At 48.8% G+C, this 18262-nt stretch overlaps 1 protein-coding gene across 6 annotated transcripts in view; it reads left to right on the forward strand.

Annotated features, from left to right (window-relative positions):
* RBM39 (RNA binding motif protein 39) overlaps window positions 1-18262 on the forward strand; it is a 561368-nt gene that overhangs the window by 496857 nt on the left and 46249 nt on the right. For all 6 annotated transcript variants that reach the window (XM_069243868.1, XM_069243870.1, XM_069243869.1 and 3 more), the window contains one exon: window positions 3551-3656. In XM_069243868.1, the coding sequence (XP_069099969.1) occupies window positions 3551-3656 (106 nt within the window). The remainder of the gene's footprint in view (window positions 1-3550; window positions 3657-18262) is intronic.

Here is an 18262-nt window from a genome sequence, read left to right on the forward strand (position 1 = left end):
GTTACATGTACCATTTTCACCCCACATTAGGCATACTCGTGCCCCCATGTAAGTCCCTAGTATATGGTATCCAGGGCATTGGGGTACCAGGGAATCCTCATGGGCTGCAGCATGTATTATGCCACCCATGGGGAGACCATGCAAAGTGTAACTGGAGGCCTGCCATTGCAGCCTGCGTGAAAGGGTACGTGCACCCTTTTTCACTACAGGTCACTGTAAGTCACCCCTATGAGCAGGGTGCAGGTACCTGTGTGTGAGGACATCCCTGCACGTGCAGAGGTGCCCCCAAGGACTCCAGTTCCATTTTTCTGGATTTCGTGAATGCGGGGACGCCATTTTACGCCTGTACTCGAAATAGATCACTACCTATGTTCAGCTTTATAATGGTTACTCCGAACCTAGGCATGTTTGGTATCAAACATATCGGATTCATACCCCAATACTGTTGCCAGTATTGGCAGTATGATTCCCTGCACTCTAAGGAGCCACCAGAGGACCCCCAGCATTGTTCCTGCCAACCTTCTGGGGTTTTCTGGGCAGCCCAAGCTGCTGCCACCTCTGATAGGTTTCTGCCCTCCTCCTGTTGCCTGATCTGATCGATCCCAGGAAGGTAGAACACAGGATTTCCTTTTGGAGAGGGAGGTAACACCCCCTCTCCCTTTGGAAATAGGGGACACTGGCTGGGGAGGAGTAACATTCCCAGGCCACTGGTTTGCTATGAGGGGCACATTTGGTGCCCTCTGTGCATAAACCAATCCACACTGGTTCAGGGATCACCAGTCCTGCTCTGGTGCAAAAATGGACAATGAAAAGGGGAGTGAACACTCCCCTGTCCATCACCACCCCAGGGGTAGTGCCCAGAGCTCCTCCAGAGGGTCCTTGGGTTCTGCCATCTTGTTTCTAAAGTTGGCAGGGAACTCTGGAAGCATCTGAGTGGCCAGGCCAGGCAGGTGACGTCAGGGCCCCCTCCTGATAGGTGCTTCCCTGTTTAGGTGATCAATTCCCCTTTCAGGGCTATTTAGGGTCTCTCTTGGGTGGGTCCTCAGATTCAGTTTGCAAGATTCCAGCAGGATTCCTCTGCAATCTTTACTTCTACTTCTGGCCTCCTGAACTGGAACCTCCAGGACCCGACAAGCTGCTTCTAAGAAGAAATGACTCTTTAGCAACCTTGTTTTCCAGGGCTCCTGCCAGCTTTGCAACAATTTCCTCACTGTGCATCCTCAGACTGCAAGTCTTCAGCCTGCACAAGAAGGGGGAGTCACTCCCCTGCAACTGCGGGCACCAACGACCAGCTGCGTGGATCCCCTCTCCTGCTGAGCTGCGTGGATCCTGCATCACGTGTGGTGGTCTGAAGTAGTCCTCTTGGTCCTCTGCCAGCTGTCCAACTTAGATGGAGGTAAGCCTTTGCCTTCCCATGCAAGACAGCACCCCTGTGCACTGTGTCCCTTGGAGCTGCCAACACTTCATTGCTTCTCCTCCAAGGGATCTTCAGGCGACGTGTAGCTCCAGCCCCCAGCACTCCATTCTGCAAAGCACAGCCTCCTGCATGGTTCTCGTGTGGCGTGGGATCCCCTGTTGTAATGCTGCGTGCGCTCCTTCAGCGACTCATGTGTCCTTATCCTGTGGGACTCCTTAGGGTTCTGCCTCTGCTCCTGTGGACTCTCTGCAACAATGAGGGTCTTCTGTGACTCCCCCCTGTCTGGGTTGATTCCTGGGCCTTGCTGGTCCCCGGCAGCACCTCTTTTCCACTAAGCAAGAGTTTCTTTGCCAAGTCTTGTTGGTTGAAAAGCCTGCACGGACACTGGTCTGCAATCTTCCATCTGGTGTGGGACATCTTGTATACCCATCTGGAACTCTTCTCCAGCTCCTGGGCTGCAGTGCTGACCTGTTCTTCAGTACCATCGACAAACTCCTGCATTCACAGCTGGGTGGGTAGTACCTCCTACTCCCCTTGGAGTCCGCTGTGACTCTTGGACTTGGTACCCCCTCTCCACAGGTTTTCTTCCTTTAGGAACCCACCGCTGGTTTTCTTGCAGTCTACTCTGGGTGTCTTTTTCTTTTTCTCCTTTTGGGTGGTTTGGGCAAAAAAACAGTGTTTTACTCCTGCATTCCTGGTCACTGGAGAGGGTAGTGGGTGGGGTTGCGCGTACTGTGTTGCTTACCTTATGTGGTTCTCTGGTACTCCCAGCTCCCCTCTACACATTTTACTTATCTAGGTGGGGGTACCTTGTTCACATTACATTTGTTTTTGGTATACGGTTTGTGCTCCCCCCAGGTTCACTATTGGTTATTAATGTTTGCAGTTTTCGAACTTTTTCTTTGGCTGTTTCTGATTACTAGTGTGTATATTTAGTGGATTACTTAACTCCTGAGGGTGGGTCACCTGTCTAGTATATTGTGGTGATTTGTGCCCAGAGCTCCTCTAGGGGGCCACTTGATTCTGCCATCTTGAATCCAACTCCAGCGACGACTCCGCTTTGCAACATTTTCTCCAGCTCCTTATTGCAACGTTTTCCTGACTGTGCATCCACTGACAGCGACGAATGTTCAGCCTGCCCAAGAAGTAAGAAGGAATCTCCCTTGGAGTGAATGAGTCACTCCCTTGCATCCGCAGGCACCAACTGCAACGACAACAGTGCATGGGTCCTCTCTCCTCCGTAACTGCGCGGATCGTGCATCACAGGTGGTGATCAGGAGTGGTCCCCCTGGTCCTTTCTTCCAGATTTCTAACTTGGAAGATAGTAAGCCCTTGCCTCTTTTTAGGACAGTACCCCCTGTGCACTGTGACATTTGCAGCTGCCAAGGTTGGTTTGTTCCTCCTTCAAAGGATCTTCAGGCTCCTTGTAGCCCTGGCTCCCAGCACTCCTTCCTGCAAAGCACTAATCTTTCATAGATTGACATGCGACTCACTCCTCCCCTCAGAAGCTCACCTTTCTCTCTGTATAAGTGGTTCTTCTAAACTTGTGCTTCAGAAAATCTGAGGGACTAGAGCTTCTCACAGGAGTGTGCTAGAGGGCAAAACAACCTGATTAGCTGAAACTTGTTTTTTTTTTTTTTAATCAACTAATGTTACAAAAGTGAAGGTCCTTCAGACACTGTTTAACATTACATTGCTGTCATAAGGTACCGGGGGAATCATCTCGACGACTGGGAATGATTCAAGCATGCAAATCTATGAAATATTCCAATATTGGTAAACTACAGTTACATGTAAGTAACTTATTTTCTACTTATTACACCTACTTGCCCTCACATGTATGGGAAAAATACAATCTAATGTGAGGTTTGTCCTGGTGTACTGTAGTTTCAGGTGAAATTTCTTAGGTCACCTCAAAACCAGCCTCTATTCTTAAAGTTTGGAGGTATCCTTAGAAAGATATACTAATTATCTGTTTTGACTTTTGGTTGATCAAGGTAAGTAATCTTTTTCTTCTCTAAGCGTAAAGACCTGGCTTTACCATTTTGCAGCCCTACATTGTTTATATTGTTACTATAAATAGTGATTGTTAATGAGGTATCAACTTTATTCTTGATAATGTCTTTTTTACAGAGAAGATGAGCCTGGTTGGGACACAGAAATTAAAGATGATGTGATTGAGGAATGTAATAAACATGGCGGAGTTATTCACATTTATGTGGACAAAAGTTCCACACAGGTATGTGCTGTAGATACATAAATGTTTTACATTATTATTATACTGTTACTAGTCTTTATGGTCTTGCAGCAAGAGGAATGTCTTACAACCTTGGTCATTATGTAGCAGTTTCTTCACAGCACTTTGATATGAATCTCCTTTGCAGTCCAGTATCAGTAACTATTTGGCATTTTGACTCGCTTCTAGGTTCACCTGCAGTGTAATATTCCATCATCTAATAGATGGGTTAGGAAGTTTCCCTACTCTTCTTTTTATCTGTTTACAGAGGTTTTGACAGCAGGAGAGAAGTTTAACGCCCCAATAATATTTGAGGACTAAAGCAACAACAAGTTAGAGAGGCTGTTGCTGCAGCGTGAGATCAAGGAATGTCTACACAAGTTGCAATAAAGGGTTCCGCAAGAGTAGGAAAACAAAGATCTACTCAGCTTGTTTCCTAGTACCAAAGCCAGGCAATGTTTTCGACCTATTGTGTATATTCGTCTCCAAGAAATGTATAAAGTCACAAAAGTTCAAGATTCACTCTGCAAAAGCAAATAGTTACATACTTGTAGGAATTTTATGTGGTATCTACATCTGACCGCAGATTCCTTACCTTAGAATTCTATCCCAGGTGCCAGACTGTATTCAGATATTTTTACCCCTGCAGTACCTCTGTGCGTCGGAAGAGGGAGTTATGCGACTCCATAGCAACATAGTCCACCATATGTGATGTCACTGTAGTTCATAATAATTCTCTCTCAGACTTCGGTTCCTTCTTTTCTGCACTGCATCGCTGATCAGGAGTGTCTGGTACAGCACCAGTGGTGCCTGTAGACTTAGATAACTTCCTACCCCCTTCTCAGGCTTTTTAAGGTAAGGGAAACGAGCTGGAGTTTAGCAACCCTGTAGACAAGACTCCAGCCTTCACTAGGAGATGGTTGGCTGATTGAGTTGGAAGAGTCTAGTGGCCTTGAGTTCTTGCCGTCTTCAGACCTCTTTTTCTTCCCCAGCCTTACAACGGAGGCAAGCTCCCGCTCGGCTCCTTCGCAGAGGTACTAAAGAGGGCATCTGTATTCCTAGGCTTGCAGCACCCCTCTGTGGAGGTCACCACTGACCCCTTGTTAACAGTGCTTCACCAAGGTCAGAGGGGATTGGAGCCTGCGCTATCATTTAGTGAGACATTCTGACATTTTATTGGGGATCTGGGATAAACCTGCAATGGGGCCCCTGTGGACAGATCCATAGGTCCATAGACAACCCCTCCACCTCCCCGGAGACCTGGCTTGTCTTGTCCGGCACCCGACTCTGACGTTTTGTGATTTAGACTGCTACCATCTCTTCTGACCTCCGTGTCCTCCTGCCTAACGTTCCTCTGGACAGGGAGTCCAGGTGGCTGTAATCTTGTGAAAGGAGTATTTTCTCCTTAACCAGCTCGGCCCCTGTGATTGATCAGCACCTTTTGGATTGTCTTTCCCATGCATTGTAGGACTCAGTGGCACACCTGCTTTTCGCTTCTGGATGAGAACCGTAGTTAACTTGACCAGACACTTCAGGATGGGCAAGAGCCTGCTAGGTTTGTCATAAGGTGTTGTATGGCTACCACAGACTCAGTTGCCCATGCCACAGACTGTTGACCATGCCATGGTTCCCCCTGTAGCACTATGCCAGATCATAGGCTGCATTGTTGTGGTTTTTCGAAGAGCAGATCGTTGAAATTGAGAAAGAGGAAAAGGCTTGAGGCTGAAATGGCCGTGCTTTTCCAAAAGAAAATAGTTCAACAGTCTGAAGGGATTCAGGATCCGACAGAAGACTTCAACAATGATGGACATTTCTGAGGTAGAAGTCTAGAAAATTCGGCCTCCACTCAAACCTGAGCCTGAAGGGGAAGATGATCAAGAAGTAATGTATTAGCCTTCAGAGGGTGGTGAATATATAAGGAATATCAATGAGAAGATTTAGAAGGGGGGGGGGGGGGGGGTTTCCACCTGAGGAGGAAGTAAAGACTTCTCCTACAAACCATTCCCCCTTTAGCTTGAAGAGGATAACCCCCAGCCATGTTTTCCTCTTAGAAACACTGCTGTCAACTCAGTCAAGAAACCAATATCTGCCAATGCTTCCAAGCATTCTTAAACAAGGCAGGGACACCTTTTAAGAGACAGCCACTTGGAGAGCAGTCACACCAAGGGCTGGAAAGAAGTACAAGTTATCTTCAAAAGATCCTGAGTACATTAAAGGTACTGTCCAAGCAGACTCCATAATAACTTTGACTGCAAGTAAGAGAGTGAACATCCCCTCGACATCGGTGCCACCTCCAGATAAGGAAATCAAAAGGATGGAACTTAAAGGTTGCAGGATTGAGCGGAGTGCTGCAAACTAATGGCTTATTGCCAATTCTTATAATGCATTATTTATTAATCACACACACATCAGCATTGGGAGGAGATAGTAAAACTGATTTAAACATCTCCCCGAGCAGTGTAAAAATAGGGCAACACATCTGGTAGAAAGCATTAAGAACAGCAAACACTTGCTTAAAATCTTCCCTTACATGTCTAGTCGCCAATTAATGATGGGGGTCACGCCAAGGCTTCACGTCTTAGTTGAGAATTTAAGGCTTCATACCTGAAATACAAGCTAACACAATAAACACTGCATATAATGGACAACCACTATTTGGAAACTGTCAATGAAAGCCTCAACCAACCAAAGGAGGGCCATGAAACCACAAAGTCCATGGTTACTGTAGGACAGTACCCTCTTTTTGGCATGGTTACCCCCACTTTTTGCCTGCTGTCAGTGTGTTTTGACTGTGTTCACTGAGATCCTGCTAAATTTGGTTGTTCCCGACTCAGTACACCCCATCATTGGCATACTTGTGACCCCATGTAAGTCCCTAGTGTATGGTGCATAGGTACCCAGGGCTTTGGGGCACCAGGGGTTCCCCATGGGCTGCAGCATGTATTGTGCCAACCAAGGAAACCCATGCAAAATGTGTCTGCAGGCCTGCCATTGTAGCCTGCGTGAAAAGGTGCAGGCACCCTTTCACCACAGGTCACTGTAAGTCACCGCTATGGCAGGACCTCCTAACGCAGAGGGCAGGGTGCAAGTAACTGTGTGAGAGCACCCCTGCATGAGCAGTGGTGGCCCTTCGTACTCAAGCTCCATTTTACTGGACATTGTAATTGTGAGGAAACCATTTTACCCACGTACTGGAAACAGGTCACTACTTGTGTCCAGCTACATAATGGTATCTCTGAAGCTGGGCAGGTTTGGTATCAAACATGTCGGAATCATACCTCAATACTATTGCTAGTAGTGGTTGTATGATTACATGCACTCTGGGGGCTCCCTAGAGGACCCCCAGCATTGCTCCTACCAGTTTTATGTGGTTTTCCTAGGACTCCCCTCCTTGGGTTGAGTCCCCCTGGACCTTCCTGGTCCCCGGCAGCTCTGGAAATCTTCACCTTCGACTCTTGCCTTTGCCAGGGCTATTTGTTTGTTTTTTTCCACACCACTGACTGACTGCAACTCTTCAAAATTGGGACATTTACTTCATGACTCATGGAGCTCTTCTCCTGCTCTGCACAGCCAACTTTATCTTCACAGTCGACCTGGTCCTGCATCTCCAAAAGGGTGGGTAGTGGCTCCTGCCCCAACCAGACACTCCAACTCAAACTGGACTTGGTCCCCTTCTTTTGCAGGTCCTCGTGTCCGGATCCACCTTTTGTTCCTTCCAGTCCTGCTGCTTCGGTCTTGCACAGTCCTTCTACAAGTTTACCTGTAGGTTTGGGGGAAAAAACAGGTACTTTCCTCTTCTCTCCTTCTGGTCGCTGGGGGCCACTCTGGTACTTTTTTGAGGTTCCTAGTTCCTCCTGCTCCCCTCTACAGATTCCACTTCCTTGGGTTAAGGACTGACTTTCACATTCTACTTACTTAGTATGTGGTTTAGTCTTCCCCAGTGTCACCATTATTTTCTGTTATTTCACTGTTTTCTATTGTCTTCTATCCCAATTCCCCACTACTAATGTGTACATAAGTGTGTTTACTCACCTGCTAGTGGAGTATTGCCTATACAGTGTTTTAGTATTTGTGTTACCATAATTAATTACCTCAGTTTTTGTAACCCTATGTGGTTCTTTCATTTGGGTAAGTGCTGTGTGACATTAGTGGTATTGGATAAGCTTTGCATGTCTCCTAGATAAGTCTTGGCTGCTCATCCACAGTTACCTCTAGAGAGGTCTGGCTTCCTAGACACTTCCAGCACCTCACTAATATGGGATACCTGGACCCGGTATAAGGTGATAACACTATAGGTGCTCACCACACACAAGGCCGGCTTCCTACATTGGTGGTGCAGTGCTGGGATAAGACACTTGCCTTACCACTCGGTCACTAGTTACTTTCCACAGGAAAGACCATTACTAGCTGTAGGTACACTTAGTGTTAGGGTTCTAGTCTCCTGAGTTTGGGTAAGCTAGGGGTCTGGCATAGCCCTTGCTCCAAACTTCACTGGGAGTCTAGTGTTGGAGTAGTTAAGGACACCTAAACTACTTTAGCAGGAAAATCTCTTCAGCAGAGCACAACTCTCAAGTCCCAGATTCTCGATATGATTCTTGCCTTCCAAGAGCTTAAGGAGATGTTATCTGAGAGAAAACCTGAAGAGAGGGAGAAATCCCAACTAGAGTAATCTTCTTGGCTTACTCCTCCAGGCAGACCAGGGCAATGCTGGTAGCCAGGAGGAAGAAGTAGAAGCTGGCCCTCAGACTTGGGCTGCACTAGGGAGGGTCAGGAAGAACCTAGGAAACGCCACAGTCCTGTTAGGAGCACTGCAAGTAGTGAAAGGGGGGGGGGGGGGGGGAGGGGCAGGCATTCTAGTAGGCCCATCTTTACTCCTAGAGGGTTCCCAAGAGGAGGGATAGATCCTCCTCGGTCCATTCCCATGTCTCCTCAGTCTGAGGGACCCACTACTCCACCTCAGGGGAAGATTCCCTAGATAGGGAGCTTAGGCAGCTGAGGTTGGAGGAGGCCATGCTGAGGCTGCAACAGCTGACCCTAGATAGGGAGGACTTGGCAATGGAGAGGGAAAGACGAAGTTTGGGGTTCGTATCCCATGGTGGCAGCAGTTTCAATTTCTGGGATACCAGGGTCAAAGAGGACTCTTTATTCTAGAAACATGAACAAGGTAGTCCCACCTCACAAGGTGGGAGCTATCATCTATAAATTGATCATTTCTTTGGAGAGGGCCTGTAAGTTACAGAGGGTCCGCCAAAGGCAGTAGGCCGCAATTTTCAGGCTCTCATTCTCTCACAAAGGACGAGACAAACTCCTCACTGTCAGAAGAGGATGCAGACAATTACAGTTTTAAAAGCAGCACAGTTAAAAGGGTGCAGTCTAACTTCTGAACAGTATAGGATTAAGTTTAGAGAGACCAAGAAAGAGCCCTCCCAGGATTGGATAGATTTCGTAGACCGCTCTGTGAAAGCTTTGAAAGACTTTACTCCCATGCAAACAGAAAGGGACTGTATGAAGTTGGCTCTGTATATACTATTTCAAAGTAAGAAATAGTGTGCACAGAGTCCAAGGGGTCCCCCTTAGAGGTAAGATCGTGGCAAAAGTAGATAATTCTAATGCTCTATTTTGTGGTAGTGTGGTCGAGCAGTAGGCTTATCAGAGGGTAGTGTTAAGCATTTGTTGTACACACACAGGTAATAAATGAGGAACACACACTCAGACTTACTCCAGGCCAATAGTTTTTATATAGAAAAATATATTTTCTTAGTTTATTTTAAGAACCACAGGTTCAAGATTTACATTAAACACTTTAAATGTAAGGTACTTCACTTAGATACTTTAAGAACTTTGAATGAAAACATTAATTTACAGTCTTTGTAAAAATGGCAATAAGCTATTTTCAAAGTGGAGACAGTGCAAAAATCAACAGTTCCTGGGGGAGGAAAGTAAAGGATAGATTAGGAGATAAGTAAAACACTTACAAGTCTCAGTCCTGGGGCATAGGCAGCCCACCGTTGGGGGTTCAAGGCAACCCCAAAGTTACCACACCAGCAGCTCCGGGCTGGTCAGGTGCAGAGGTCAAAGAGGTGCCCAAAACACATAGGCGCCTATGGGGAACAGGGGCGCTCCGGTTCCAGTCTGCCAGCATGTATGTACCTGCGTCCTTGGGGGGCAGACCAGGGGAGTTTTGTAGAGCACTTGGGGGGGGACTCAAGTAGGCACACAACACACCCTCAGCGGCACAGGGGTGGCCGGGTGCAGTGTGCAAAGTAGGCATCGGGTTTTGTATAGGTTTCAATGGAGGGACCTGGGGGTCACTCTAGCGGTGCAGGCACGCACGGGGGGGGGCTTCTTGGGACAGCCACCACCTGGGCAACGAAGAGGGTCACCTGGGGGGTCACTCCTGCGTCGCAGTTCGGTTTCTTGAGGTCCTGGGGGCTGCAGGTGCAGTGTTGGTTCCAGGAGTCTGGTCCCTTGTTACAGGCAGTCGCGGTCAGGGGGAGCCTCTGGAATCTCTCTGCAGGCGTCGCTGTGGGGGCTCCGGGGGGTCTTCTCTGGTTACTCACGGGCTCGCAGTCGCCGGGGAGTCCTCCCTGAGGTGTTAGTTTTCTGCAGGTTGACCCGGGGGCGTCCGGTGCAGAGTGTAGAGTCTCACGCTTCCGGCTGGAAATGTGAAGTCTTTGGAAGTTGCTTCTTTGTTGCAAAGAAATAGCTGGTTTTGAACAGGGCTGCTGTTCAAGGGAGTTTCTTGGTCCTGTAGTCCAGGGCAGTCCTCTGAGGCTTCAGAGGTCGCTGGTCCCTGTCAGATGCGTTGCTGGAGCAGGTTTTCGAAGTTGGAGACAGGCCAGTAGGGCTGGGGCCAAAGCAGTTGTCTTCCTCCCTCTCTGCAGGCTTGTAGGTCAGCAGTCCTTCTTTCTTCAGGTTGCAGAACCCTCCCTAGGTTCTGGGGTGCCCCTATATACTGAATTTAGGGGTGTGTTTAGGTCTGGGAGGGCAGTAGCCAATGGCTACTGTCCTTGAGGGTGGCTACACCCTCTTTGTGCCTCCTCCCTGTGGGGAGGGGGGCACATCCCTAATCCTATTGGCGGAATCCTCCAAACTCAAGATGGAGGATTTCTCAAGGGAGGGGTCACCTCAGCTCAGGACACCTTAGGGGCTGTCCTGACTGGTGGGTGACTCCTCCTTGTTTTTCTCATTATCTCCTCCTACCTTGCTGCCAAAAGTTGGGGCAGTGGCCAGAGGGGCGGGCATCTCCACTAGCTGGGATGCCCTGTGGTGCTGTAACAAAAGGGGTGAGCCTTTGAGGCTCACCGCCAGGTGTTACAGTCCCTGCAGGGGGAGGTGAGATGCACCTTGTAGGAAGTTGGCTCTGTATGTGCTATTTCAAAGTAAGGAATAGCATGCACAGAGTCCAAGGGTTCCCCTTAGAGGTAAGATAGTGGTAAAAAGAGATAATACTAATGCTCTATTTTGTGGTAGTGTGGTCAAGCAGTAGGCTTATCCAAGGAGTAGTGTTAAGCATTTGTTGTACATACACACAGGCAATAAATGAGGAACACACACTCAGAGACAAATCCAGCCAATAGGTTTTGTTATAGAAAAATATATTTTCTTAGTTTATTTTAAGAACCACAGGTTCAAATTTTACATGTAATATCTCATTTGAAAGGTATTGCAGGTAAGTACTCTAGGAACTTTGAATCATTTCATTAGCATGTATACTTTTTACATAAAACACAAATAGCTGTTTTAAAAGTGGACACAGTGCAATTTTCACAGTTCCTGGGGGAGGTAAGTTATTGTTAGTTTTAACAGGTAAGTAAGTCACTTACAGGTTTCAGTTTTTGGTCCAAGGTAGCCCACCGTTGGGGGTTCAGAGCAACCCCAAAGTTATCACACCAGCAGCTCAGGGCCGGTCAGGTGCAAAGGTCAAAGAGGTGCCCAAAACACATAGGCTTCAATGGAGAGAAGGGGGTGCCCCGGTTCCAGTCTGCCAGCAGGTAAGTACCCGCGTCTTCGGAGGGCAGACCAGGGGGGTTTGGTAGGGCCCCGGGGGGGACACAAATTAGCACAGAAAGTACACCCTCAGCAGCGCGGGGGCGGCCGGGTGCAGTGTGCAAACACGCGTCGGGTTTCCTTCAGGTTTCAATGAGACCAAGGGGTCTCTTCAGCGATGCAGGCAAGGGGGGGCTCCTTGGGGTAGCCACCACCTGGGCAAGGGAGAGGGCCTCCTGGGGGTCACTCCTGCACAGAAGTTCCGTTTCTTTAGGGGCTGGGGGCTGTGGGTGCAGGGTCTTTCCCAGCCGTCGGGAAATGGAGTTCAGACAGTCGCGGTCAGGGGGAGCCTGGGGATTCCCTCTGCAGGCGTCGCTGTGGGGGCTCAGGGGGGACAACTTTGGTTACTCAGTCGTAGAGTCGCCGGATGGTCCTCCCTGAGTTGGTTGTTCTCCACCAGTCGAGTCGGGGTCGCCGGGTGCAGTGTTGCAAGTCTCACGCTTCTTGCGGGGAGTTGCAGGGGTCTTTAAATCTGCTCCTTGTAACAAAGTTGCAGTTCTTTTGGAGCAGTGCCGCTGTCCTCAGGAGTTTCTTGTCTTTTTCGAAGCAGGGCAGTCCTCGGAGGATTCAGAGGTCGCTGGTCCCTTGGAAAGCGTCGCTGGAGCAGCCTTCTTTGGAAGGCAGGAGACAGGCCGGTAAGTCTGGGGCCAAGGCAGTTGGTGTCTTCTGTTCTTCCTCTGCAGGGGTTTGTCAGCTCAGCAGTCCTTCTTCTTGTTAGTTGCAGGAATCTGTTTTTCTAGGTTCAGGGGAGCCCTTAAATACTAAATTTAAGGGCGTGTTTAGGTCTGGGGGGTTAGTAGCCAATGGCTACTAGCCCTGAGGGTGGGTACACCCTCTTTGTGCCTCCTCCCAAGGGGAGGGGGGTCACATCCCTAATCCTATTGGGGGAATCCTCCATCTGCAAGATGGAGGATTTCTAAAAGTTAGTCACTTCAGCTCAGGACACCTTAGGGGCTGTCCTGACTGGCCAGTGACTCCTCCTTGTTGTTTTCTTTGTTTCCTCCAGCCTTGCCGCCAAAAGTGGGGGCCGTGGCCGGAGGGGGCGGGCAACTCCACTAAGCTGGAGTGTCCTGCGGTGCTGTGACAAAGGGGTGAGCCTTTGAAGCTCACCGCCAGGTGTTACAGCTCCTGCCTGGGGGAGGTGTTAGCATCTCCACCCAGTGCAGGCTTTGTTACTGGCCTCAGAGTGACAAAGGCACTCTCCCCATGGGGCCAGCAACATGTCTCTAGTGTGGCAGGCTGCTGGAACCAGTCAGCCTACACAGATAGTCGGTTAGGTTTCAGGGGGCACCTCTAAGGTGCCCTCTGTGGTGTATTTTATAATAAAATGTACACTGGCATCAGTGTGCATTTATTGTGCTGAGAACTTTGATACCAAACTTCCCAGTTTTCAGTGTAGCCATTATGGTGCTGTGGAGGTTGTGTAAAACAGACTCCCAGACCATATACTCTTATGGCTACCCTGCACTTACAATGTCTAAGGTTTGGCTTAGACACTGTAGGGGCACAGTGCTCATGCACTGGTGCCCTCACCTATGGTATAGTGCACTCTGCCTTAGGGCTGTAAGGCCTGCTAGAGGGGTGTCTTACCTATACTGCATAGGCAGTGAGAGGCTGGCATGGCACCCTGAGGGGAGTGCCATGTCGACTTACTCATTTTGTTCTCACTAGCACACACAAGCTGGTAAGCAGTGTGTCTGTGCTGAGTGAGGGGTCTCCAGGGTGGCATAAGACATGCTGCAGTCCTTAGAGACCTTCCCTGGCATCAGTGCCCTTGGTACCAGGGGTACCACTTACAAGGGACTTATCTGGATGCCAGGGTGTGCCAATTGTGGAATCAAAAGTACAGGTTAGGGAAAGAACACTGGTGCTGGGGCCTGGTTAGCAGGCCTCAGCACACTTTCAATTCAAAACATAGCATCAGCAAAGGCAAAAAGTCAGGGGGTAACCATGCCAAGGAGGCATTTCCTTAAACACCTCCACCCAGTACAGGCTTTGTTCCTGGCCACCGAGTGACAAAGGCACTCTGCCCATGTGGCCAGCAACATGTCTGGTGTGTTGCAGGCAGAAACTGGTCAGCCTACACTAGAAGTCGGATTGGTATTCAGGGGGCATCTCTAAGATGCCCTCTGGGTGCATGTTACAATAAATTCCACACTGGCATCAGTGTGCATTTATTGTGCTGAGAAGTTTGATACCAAACTTCCCAGATTTCAGTGTAGCCATTATGGAACTGTGGAGTTCGTGTTTGACAAACTCCCAGACCATATACTCTTGTGACTACCCTGCACTTACAATGTCTAAGGTTTTGCTTAGACACAGTAGGGGCATAGTGCTCATGCACATATGCCCTCACCTGTGATATAGTGCACCCTGCCTTAGGGCTGTAAGGCCTGCTAGAGGGGTGACTTACCTATGCCACGGGCAGTGTGAGGTAGACATGGCACTCTGAGGGGAGTGCCATGTCGACTTAGTCTTTTTCTCCCCATCAGCACACACAAGCTGTGAGGCAGTGTGCATGTGCTGAGTGGGGGGGGGGAAGGGTCCCCTGGGTGGCATAAGACATGTTGCAGCCCTTAGAGACCTTCCCTGGCATCAGGGCCCTTGGCACCAGGGGTACCAGTTACAAAGGACTTATCTGAGTGCCCAGGTTGTGCCAGTTGTGGGGACGAAGGTATAGTTTAGGAAAAGAACACTGGTGCTGGGGCCTGGTTAGCAGGGTCCCAGCACACTTTCAATCAAAACTTATCAGCAAAGGCAAAAAGTTAGGGGGTAACCATGCCAAGGAGGCATTTCCTTACAGCGTGTGAATCCAGAAAATTCTTCTAGCTGCAAAACCGCACCTTCAGGGATTAAACTATTTTGTTCTTTTGACGTGGAGATGTCTGAGCTCCTCCTACAGTTATCCAAAGCCCTTACGGATACCTTGTTGGGAACCTGATCCAAACATTACTCTGGCCCACTGGCCCCCCCATAACTGGACAATGCTACCGCCCTTGACAATCCTTTTAGTTTCAGCACCCTTCACCTGAAAGCCTGGTATTGCAGGCATCTGAGGGACCGTAACCAACACATTCATAACTGCTCCACTAGTAGGGAATCAAAACGGTTGGAACAGTTAGAAAACAGTCTTCTTGTTTACCAGCTTGGCCCTTGGGTCAGTGAATGCCATCTGACTGCTGGGGTGGATATTCTCATGCCCTTTGGTACTCAGTGGCTCCAGTTCTACAAGATGTCTCTGATCTATGACCAGACCTCTCCCGGGCCATAGAGGAAGGACGTGGCATGGCCAGCTTTACAATTCATTGTTTCGTGTATGCCACTAATTCGATTGGGTGGGCCATTGGCACCATTGTTGCCATGTGCAACCATGCTTGGCCAGGTACACCAGTTATTTAGGCAATGTCCAGTTGACCCTCATGGACATGCCTGTTTGGCGACAACGCAGATTCTACTCTCAAATGGTTCAAGGAGAGCAGGGTGACACTCCCAGGGCTTCTCTGCCCAACCTTCTCAGCCTTATCTGTCCTACCTTTACTTTTGTGGCTTCGGCAGAGATGCATACCGTCAGCCAATCCAACGACAGCTTGGTACCCAACAGTTTTACAGTCCGTGTGGTGCCCACCGCTCTGTGCTTCAGGTCAATGAGCCACCCAGTTCACTATGCCAAATCCTCTGTGTGCCCATTATTAGAGCACAGCTATCCAGTAGGAGGCAGGCAGTACCGATGATTCCCTGTTTAGCAAGTTGTAACACAAGGCAGGTGGGTTCATAAGTGCTATGCACTACCTTTCCTTTCTGCACTGCCGCACCTTTCAGCATTTGTGCCACTGTCTCTCCCCTAGTCTGTTTTGCAGCAGGAAGTGCAAGTCTTTTTGGCCTGGGGGGGGCGATAGAGAGGGTTCTGATGTCAGTAATAGGATGTGGTTGCTATTCCGGTTTCCGTCTGTGCCCAAGAAGGATGGAGGCCTTTGTCATTGCTTAGCAATGCCTTTTTCCAGTAACAGAAATTCATTATGCTCACACTTGCCCCAGTCCTGTCTGCCCTCGATCCTGGAGACTTGATTTTGGCTTTGGACCTGCAGGACACCTGTTTCCATATAACCCTCCTGCAGACCTATCGGCGCTACCTATGTTAATGGTGGGACAGGAGGATTTTCAGTTTGATGTGCTCCCCCTTGTCTGCTCACAAAAGGGATGGGGGTGGTGGCAGCACTTCTTCGGAGGTCAGGGGGTGCCAGTCTTCCTCGACAACTAGCTGTTGAAGGTGGGCTCCAGCCACCTCTTGGTCTCTGCAAACCTTCCGTCATCCCTGAGGTTTACTATCAACGTGCCAGCCACACCTGACTCCTCAGGCACTCCTTCATAAGAGGCATTCTGGAACGAGATCTGTTTTATGCCTTTCCCCCAGAAAAGAGAATGCAGGACATTCTGACTGATCCACATCATTAACTGTGGTCCTAAATTTCAATGGCCTGGCTGGGACTGATGGGCACCTGCATTTTGCTGGTCAAGCAGATTAGGTGGCATGTTTGGGCTATGCAGTGGAATCTGAAGTCTCAGTGGACCAACATCAAGGGGATTTCTCCAAACACTTTCAGCTTTCCGAGGAGACTGCAAAAGATTTATAGTTGTGATTTATTTTCCTCGAATGGATCAGTGGTAGACCCCTTCACCACCCAGAGCTCAGTTGTGGTGATGCAATGTTTTTGAGGGTGGGGGGGGGGGGGTGTCTGGCTGGGTGTAGTCATCTGGGAAAGATGGAGGTCAGAGGCTTTTAGTTTCCAACAAAGTCCCAGTTCCATATCAGCTATATGTAGCTGGGTTCAGGTTCTCATGGACAACACCACTTGGGTGGTACGGCAACAAACCGAGCAGGATGGGTTCCTTCAAAACCTGTGCCACAATTCCTAACACCTCTGTAAATGTATAGATGAACAAGGAATCTTCCTGGTGGTGAACCACCTGGCAGGATTATCAAATGCCACGGAGTACGAGCTCCGCTGTCAGCACGTAGTGGATCACAAATGTCAGTTACATACTGAGGTGACTCAAGGTCTCTTCTGCGAATAGGGAGAACTTTGGCTTGATCGGTTTGACACCACTTAGAACACATCATTTGAGATCTCCTCCGTGTTGGATTTCTAAAGGGATCTCTCACTCAGACGCTTTGCATCTTGATTGGAATACAGCACTCCTGTATGCCTTTCTGCTGATATGACTCCTACTCAAGTTCTGAAGATCTGGACTGACTGAGGTCGTCATTTTTATGACCCCAGACTCGGCACAGAGTTTAGTTTCCAAAACTCCTGGGCATGTGTATCTATCCTCCAAACAGAATGCCCCTCCAGAGGATCTGCACCTGGACCTTCACAATCTCCATCTTCATGTTTGGAGATCGACCGGTGACAGCTGAACACCTTCGACCTTGCTCAAAAGGTAGATGTCACCTTAGCATCCATGTTTTCCTCAAAGAAAAAAATATATACCTTTTTGTTGGGACAGATTTGTGGCTTGGTGCATTACTCAGCAGATAGAGCCCCTTCAGGCAAAGTTTTCTCACAACGTTTTGTTGTTTTTTCCTACCCTGGCATGGCCTTGCTCTTGGCACTGCTCGTTTTGCTGTTTCCACATGAGCCTTAATTGTTTACGTCTCCAGTTGTGTACTTTTTAAAAGGTTTAGGGCATTTTGTTTCATTGCTCTTTTGTCATGCAACAGTGGGGCCCAAACATGGTCCTAACGTTTGATGTGCACTCCCATTTGAGTTGCTTTAAAGGTGTTACTTGTGGTTCCTCACCCTCAACAGCGTTCCTCATCTCCATAACATTGGTGCAGCTTGTGATTGAGCTTCAAGCTCTGTTTCAACCCCACCGTACGCCACCACCTTCCCAGACAAATTGGTTGTGCTAACCCAGTTTTCTTCTTTCTCTGTATTTGTAACGCTGTACCACTTAAGTCATAACATCACCTTGCAGCTTTTTCTGCTTCACATCACCCCTCTATGGAGGAGGAGCAACTCTATCACTTGGACTTCAAAAGAGCACTGAACTTTTACACAGATTGTATAAAAAATAAACGAGGTGGATGATCAGCTCTTGGTGCAGTTTTCTGGAGCGCAACAGATGAGAACTATGTTCTGCTGGATCATGCTCTGCCATATTCTAAGTAAGTGGAATGCGAAATAGTGAACCCAACCAAGGTGTGTGTGGGAGTTAGCTAGGGACTGGGGGGGGGGAGATAAAAACACCAGAGGTAAGTATGGTAAATGTTGCCAGCTACCAGGTGCAGAGCGTTTACCCACCTAGTCGTCCCATAGACTAACGCAGGGAAGTAGTGGTTGGAGTTTTTCAGGACCCTTCCAAGTGGACCCTAAAGAAACTAACAGACAAGAGAAAGGTTGGGGAGTGCCCCCATCCGAGAATACCCAAAAGACTTACACCAGGGGACTCTGATGCAAAGGGGAGAAGGGACTCTCTCTGAAATCAGTGCCACCCTCGGATTCTCCAGCTGCTGTCACCACCTGTGGACCAGTCCAGTAGAACCCCAGGATGGATTCCGA

Source organism: Pleurodeles waltl, chromosome 7 (assembly GCF_031143425.1).
Source record: "Pleurodeles waltl isolate 20211129_DDA chromosome 7, aPleWal1.hap1.20221129, whole genome shotgun sequence".
NCBI lineage: Eukaryota > Metazoa > Chordata > Amphibia > Caudata > Salamandridae > Pleurodeles > Pleurodeles waltl.